The sequence below is a fragment of the Seriola dumerili genome, unplaced genomic scaffold (genome assembly GCF_002260705.1).
Source record: "Seriola dumerili isolate Sdu_G_001 unplaced genomic scaffold, Sdu_1.0 BDQW01000295.1, whole genome shotgun sequence".
NCBI classification, from domain to species: Eukaryota; Metazoa; Chordata; class Actinopteri; order Carangiformes; family Carangidae; genus Seriola; species Seriola dumerili.
The window spans coordinates 365,836-373,100 of record NW_019174550.1 but is presented as its reverse complement, the minus strand read 5'-3'; the positions used below and the strand labels follow the sequence as shown (position 1 = coordinate 373,100).

The window sequence follows — 7,265 nt, the reverse complement described above, 5'->3', positions numbered from 1 at the left end:
TATATTATATTGTATTATATTATATTATATTATATTATATTATATTATATTATATTATATTATATTATATTATATTATATCATATTTTAAAAAGTGAGATGCGCGCTTTTGGCATGAAGTCCAGCCTATTGGTTCATTGTGATGAGTTCTAGCAACAAACTCGATTGTGATTGGCTTGTGCAACCTGCTTTAGCTTTTTGATTGGACAGGCGACGTTCGGGATGCTCGCTCCTATTGGTCAGCCCCAACAGTAGCGCTTCCCGCTGATTGGCTGAGCTTACGGGTTGTAGAGTCCGGCAAAGTGTCGAACTGGGGACTGAAGTGAAGAGGAAGTACTTTTTAAAATGGAAATCTGGCAAATCATAGTTTAACTTTCTTCAGCCGAACGGAGGGAGAAGGTGAGGAGTCTCTTCTGTTTACTGTCCAGTGTGAGGAAGGGAAGGTTATTTGTTTACAAACAGCATCGCCCGCTGCATGGAGGCATGGACGGATAACGTTATCTGTTAATCCGTGTGCAGTAGGAAGAGAGGGTCAGTATGAAAGCTACTCTGTCAATGCTTCAACGTGTTTAGTGACATTTAAACACCGATTATATTGATTATTATCAAATGTTTAGAGCTAATGTCTGTCAGTAAATGAACTTAGTCCGACTGTGATGAGCGGACAGTCATCCCCTTGCTGTGTGCGGTTTCAATTGTTAGCTAGTGTTGCACTTGACTTCACTGTGGTTTATTTGCCGCTAAATCGAGATGAAAGTGCAACAACGAGTCTCGGTTAATTTACTGGACATTGTGAGTAAATGGACGGACAGTATAACAGACTTTAGGCACAGTCCGGCTCTTTGTTTTAGTCTAAAAGCCGCCGTTGAGCTTGTAACGTTAACAGTTTTACTCAATGACATCACGGAAGCTACTAGTGGTCAAGATAGGCAAAGTGAGGCAGTACGTCCGGTTAGTAAACAAAATAAAAGCCATAATTATTGCTGTAAAGGAAATAAACAGTTTATATCCTACCAGTAATTACTTTCCTTTAAGTGCTTCTTAGGGTATTTCTTTTTCTCGCATTTAATTTTTCCATTTCGTCAATAACAATCAAGTAATTTCCGGTCTTGTGCCATGTTTTTCTAGCTGACTTTGACAGAGGTACGGAAGCCAAACGGTAGCTCGGTGTCCCGCTGCTGTTCCATGTAATTCAGCTCAGTCTGCAGAGTAAGCTGAAATGTCCTGTTAAACCACGGACAGCTCTCTGCCTCACCAACAGAGCGGTGTGTTTTTATCCTGTGTCTGCTTTCTATGTCTTTAAGGCGTATCATTATTACATTACATTACATTACAGCAGAGTCAGAAAGGATGTTGTTATTCATCAACATCACTCGGGACAATAGCGAGAAAAGTTAGCACCAGTAAAACAATAGACACTGGTATATTGTTAGTCTGTATGTAGAACTGCCATTAGTGTAAATACCTTTTAGTAGAGAGACACTGTGCCAGCTCACTGCAGTAGGAGTGGGGCCAAGGTCAGCGCCCCCTGACAGACCGTATAATTACTTCAAACTTAACTTCAAAAGTGTGTTTTGTTTTTGTTTTTTCATCAGAATTAGTGCATTCGTTCAGCATCGGTGCATTTAATATTTTCTTTTTCCAGAATATTACAGTTGTGATATGGATGGCTATGTGTGCCCATGCAACAACATGAATTATTTTTTAGTGCGTTAAAATATGAATATTTATTCAAATTATAACGCAAAGTCATTTTTTCTTCTGAAAGAGTTCAGGATATTGAGTCAAACACCTTTGCAGTTGTGCATTGGATTGGGTGATATGAATCCCCTTATCACAGTATATGTAATTTTATATTACTATATATATTGTATCTTGTTTGTTTAATAGTACAGTTGATAAAGTGTTTTTGGATAAACTAAAAAGATAGGATTGCCTGATGTAATTAATCAAATTAATTAAATTCCTGACACATTAACTTCTTTCATCACACTCATGTAAAAATGCAACACGAATGCAAAACTGATCTGGAGCATTGCTGTAATAGTAATGTTTAAGATGGTTAAACCTCTGACTTTAGATAAATGATTAGTGTCTCAATAAATATATTGACATAATGCGTAAAACTAGTCGTGAATGCATTTTCTGACTTTTCAACCTCAACTTTTTATGACTGTATGTTTCCAGCTATGCCTGCACAACCCCCTGTGAGGGAGCCAGAGGAGGAGATGGAGGCAGAAGGAGAGTCACAGCTCCCTGAGGCCAATGGAGAGGTGGAGGAACCGAGAGAGGATGAAGGAAGAGGAGGTGGAGGTGGCGAGGAGACCATGGAGGAGAGCGTGGAAGAGAGGGAGAGTGACTTAGAAGAGAGTGAAGAGGAAGAAGAAGAGGAGGAGGAGGAAGAGGAGAGTTCAGGTAAAAATCCAAGTGCTCTGCTGATTTGTCACTTGTATGAAAATATCAAAGAAGAGACTGTATCCCAGTTCTTCATTGTTTCTCTCTCTCTGTCCCTGTGAAGAGATGGACGATGAGGACTGTGAGCGGAGGAGAGGGGAATGTCTAGATGAGATGTTGGATCTGGAAAAACAATTTCAGGAGCTCAAAGAAAAGTAAGTTAAACCTGGGGGCCGGACAGACAACAGTCAGCTGTATGAAGGATGAAAAACACTGACTTCAGCATGTGATTGCAGGTTGTTTCGGGAGCGGCTGAACCAGGTGAAAGTGAAGCTGGACGAGGTGTTGACAGGGAAGGCTGGAGAATACAGAGAACCACTGGCTGCGCTACAGAACAGCATGCAGATACGAACACAAGTGGCCGGTATGATCTCATCTCATTTGTTGAATCTGTACAAAAACTGAAGTGTAAAAAACGCAGAGTTTTGGTTTTATAGGTGCTTCTCATAGGGGGCCGTTAATGTTCAAATTTTAAGTTACAATATGAAATAATAGGATGGTAACATATGCACATGTACTTATCATCATTATTATTATTATTATTATTACATATTTCATTATGCTGTACAGTCCAAAACAGCAACCTAGTGTTATCCAAAATAATTAACAGAGAATAGCACTTGAAGTACATTATACACAATGATTTTTATCATATCAAGCTTCTTTCAGCCAAATTTAACAGACAACAATTTACAAGATGAACAAAACACAGGAAGTCTGTGACACAAAGATTGTGCCTCCAACAAGATAAAAAAAAATAAAAAATCAGATGTGTGATTTACTGTTTTGATATGTAGAAGAAAGTCAGCTGTACTTGATAGAACAGTAACACACCACTATAGCTCACCTCCTGTCTGTGTCTCCTGATGCTGTAAGTGGCTGTAAATGCTGTTGATGTTGTGAAATCATGAAGCAATAGTAGGCAAAGCTCTGATGAGTAATTCGCTTTCCAGCCTGTTACACAAGCTCAGAGTTACGCTACAAATGAAAACTGACTGTAGTGAAGTGCCGACTCTACTGCTGGAAGACAAATAATTTCATTCAACGTTTGTGTAGATTTCCTCATAGTATCTTGAATGGGTTGCATTAGGTCAGGACCAGTAGTTTTCCAATGCACTCTCTCTCTCTTGTCTCTCACACTCTCTCTCTCTCACTCACTCGCTCACTTGCTCTAAACTAAGGTAAACAAAGATCACATGACTGCTTTCTCTTCCGACCGCCCATCAGCAGTGGTAATTATTATTACCATTGATGGCCATTATCAAAGGCAAACTCAACATAGAAAGACAGGGCTGACAGTAGCAGCAGCAGCAGCGGTCTGGACACACACTGCGAGCCGCAACAGTTCAGCGAGGTAGCCATCATACAGAGGCGAGGTGATGCAAGAGGCCAACTCATTCCTGTTATGTTATCGCTGGTCAAGTTGACTGTTAACAGTGCGGGCCGAAGTGTCCCACTTGACTTGTCGATACCATAGCAGTGAACATATTGCACGTCAATAATAATAAAAATAGTTCTGTCAGTTTCAGTCTTTGTCAGGCATCTTGGAACAAAATGAAATTGCCACTGGTTGTACTAGATGATTAGATGATGATGAGGTTTTGCGGTGTCACTGTCTGTTTCTGTCTGCTTCTGAAAGTGACTAAGGGCACGAAAATCTAAAAATACCCACTGTGGCATCTTTCTGTCTCAAACATCCTGTCTCTGTCTTCATGTACAGGAGTGTACAGAGAGCTGTGTCTGCAGGTGATCAAACACAAGCATGAGTGTGAAGTACAAGGAGCACGGCAGCACCTGGAGGTAATGCTTATTGAATATTGATATCAATTAATATTAATTGATATTAATATTGATTACATATTCATATTAAATATCTATTTGTACATACTATATTATCTATTATTTATCTTTTTTTAACTTTCAAATTTATAGTATTTGATATTGTCATTTTGCAGTTCTTTTGTACTGTTCACTTAGCTGCTGTAACACCGCAGATTTCCCCACTGTGGGACTATCATATCTTACCTTATCTTTCTTACAGCGTACTTTAAGCTGCATGGGGACACTTAAACAAAATTAGTACAAAACTTAAACTGTGCCTGTCTGTATGTGTATTGTGTGTTACAGAGTGAGAAGACGTTGCTGTTTGACGCCATGAAGACGGAGCTGCTGGAAAAGATAAGGAGACTGGAGGAGGACAGACAGAATATAGATCTCACCTCACACACACACACACACACACACACACACTGCAGGATGAAAAACATAGTGACATTTCCTCCCTTTGTCTTTATAGCCTATTGTCAGAAGAGATAAACCTACAGATAATCAGTGAGACTTTGTATAATGAATGTGATTTTTTTTTTCTCATCTCAGAGTGGAGCGATGAGATGAGGAGCAAGAAGTGTAAAAGAAAGAACCCACTGGGTCGGTTGGAGAGAAAAAAGAAAGTAGCTCTGGTTTCAGGTAAAAATGGATCCTTTCTTATTTATTCTGATCACCGTCCTTCTTATTAAACCAGTAGATGTCCATATTAGTCCCGCTGCCTTCCAGTCTTTTTCAAGCTGTCAGTCGATGTATGTTTGAAATGTGCTGTGGTTTCTCTCTGTGTTTTATTCTGCCACCTGTCTCATCTATCACCTATCTGACTGTAAAATGGAATTAGCTGTGAACAGACCAACAGATTCATTAATAAAACTCCTTTTCTGTCTCACAGGACCTTTCATTGTCTACATGTTGAGAGACATCGACATACTTGAAGACTGGACAGCTATAAAGAAAGTATGTTTGTAATTCTGAAAATGTCTCAGCTGTTCGCACATTAAAATGTCTTTTTCGGTGCATTGACAAGAAACTAAATGAACCTAATTAGGCTCTGATTTGAGTTATTATCTGCTGCATGATCATCACAGTTTTCAATTTTGAACATTTAAAATGTCCATGGTTATCGATGTTTTGGTAACGTTGTCTTTGTGTGCTTTTCAGGCAAAAGCTGCACTGTCGCCACTAAAAAAGAAAGCTGAAAGTAAGTCTACCTCTAGCTCACACGTACAGTATAAGCATACCACGCTGTGAGGGTTGTGTCTCTAACCCATCATCAGTTTGTCTTTCAGAGCGGTGATGATCGGCGGGTCCCAGTGGCATCCAAACCAAACCGAACACACACACACATTCCCAACTACTTCCTCTAACACTTACAGTTTTGTGTCCTCGACTAAAGCAGCCCAGCAGACTGATCTTTTTTTTTTTTTCTGCACCTTTAACCCCAGCAACCACCCCACCGCCCCCCTACTGCTTGTTTGTTATCTATTGCTATTTAAAATAAGTTCTTAATATGACAACCATGTATTTATAGAATGATTTATAATGGTGATTAAAATTTTATTGTTTTGTGACACAAGGTTTGTGCGTGTGCCTCTGCTTCGCTTGTGATGTGTGTTTTAATCTTTAGGTAACCTGTAACCTTTTCCAAAAAAATATTAAGATTCTTGAAGGAAGTGTTAATGAAATTAGTAAATAATTAATTCTTGAAAAAAAAATACCATACTATTTCAAGAACAGTGGGAAAATGTTATGTCCAAACATTGTCCTTGCATCTTTATGAGCCGTCCATTTTGAACCACCAGCTGCTGAAGAAGGAACAGAGACCTGGAACATAATCAGGATTTTAGAAATAATTATATGAGTCTAAACTCCCCCACCACAACAGTTCTCAAGGCACTAAGACATGTTTGAGGACAGACACCAACAAAAAGTCTGTAAAGGTCTGTTTTCAGCTTAAAAGCCGTGACAAACCCTTTGTATTCTACCTGCTCATTAAGACTGTAAAGTTAGCGGCTAGCTGGTGAACATACTGGAGCATTTAGCAACTAAAGAGTCAGATATTTCCCTCAGGACCTAAACAGAGCTACAAACAGCTCCAAATGAAGGTCGATGCGGATCCTCCAGCTGGATGTATGAATAGGAAACTGTTAACTTTTTTTTTTTAAGAGAAAAAAAAAATAGCAAGTGAAAGAAAACGTAGTAGAGTGGATGTAGCCTCTAAGAAACCGACTTGGCACTTGTATGAAGCAGGGAGTCTAGAGCTCCTGATCTGTGCTGATTTGTGGCTCTTCACTCCTGACCAGATAAAGCTCTTCAGGCACACTCGGCGGCAGCAGGATTTTTCAACAGTGTGTTTGCAGAGATGAGTCTTCGCAACCCCCTGACTGGCTGAATCACCTCCCATGCTCTTCACAGTGGTGTGGTTTCTCTGCTGTGTGAATATGTCCTGCTGAGATGTCCTCTCTCCCTGAAGCACCTCCAGCAGAACTCACAGTGGTACTGTTTTTGTAGACCAGGTGTAGCGCTTTCCGCTCCCATCACATCTGTATGGTCTCTCTGCTGTGGGAACACACTTGATGGGACTTCAACTCTGCCTCTGACTTCATCTCCCGCACTGGTTACAGCAGCAGATGTGCCCTGGTGTGGCTACCCTTCTGTGACTTGTGTTGGTCTGGAGGCCGGAGGCTGTAGAAAAGCTTTTCTCACACAGTTACATTGGTGTGGTTTCTCTGCAGTGTGAAGGCGCTGGTGTGGCTTCAGAATCCAAATAAATAAACAAATAAATGAAAATGAACTGTGTACTTTTCTTGAACCTTGAAGCTCGACATAAAGCTGAGTGAACGCTATTTATTTTTTGTTAATTTTACACCCTCTAGTATGATCTGCTCATCTTGATACTCAATCACAAAAATATTCAAATATTACATATTTTTCATTAAATTATTTTGTAGAATATTACAGCTCTCAGCCTGTCAGGTCAAAGAGACT

General features: G+C 39.9%; 1 protein-coding gene across 1 annotated transcript; it reads left to right on the top strand.

Annotated features, from left to right (window-relative positions):
* The first annotated feature begins 286 nt into the window (after window positions 1–286).
* LOC111231323 (breast cancer metastasis-suppressor 1 homolog) lies at window positions 287–7,032 on the top strand. The gene is made up of 10 exons (XM_022758376.1): window positions 287–398; window positions 2,187–2,414; window positions 2,518–2,608; window positions 2,690–2,817; window positions 4,174–4,253; window positions 4,581–4,672; window positions 4,825–4,919; window positions 5,170–5,234; window positions 5,439–5,478; window positions 6,581–7,032. The coding sequence occupies exons 2-10, from the start codon at window positions 2,189–2,191 to the stop codon at window positions 6,667–6,669; spliced, it is 906 nt and encodes a 301-aa protein (XP_022614097.1). The 5' UTR covers window positions 287–398; window positions 2,187–2,188; the 3' UTR covers window positions 6,670–7,032.
* Window positions 7,033–7,265: the final 233 nt, after the last annotated feature.

Coding starts and splice junctions, on each gene's coding strand:
- LOC111231323 (XM_022758376.1), top strand. CDS start 2,189: ATGCCTGCACAACCCCCTGTGAGGGAGCCAGAGGAGGAGATGGAGGCA. Junction 2,609..2,689: donor TTTCAGGAGCTCAAAGAAAA/GTAAGTTAAACC, acceptor ATGTGATTGCAG/GTTGTTTCGGGAGCGGCTGA. Junction 5,235..5,438: donor ACTGGACAGCTATAAAGAAA/GTATGTTTGTAA, acceptor TGTGCTTTTCAG/GCAAAAGCTGCACTGTCGCC.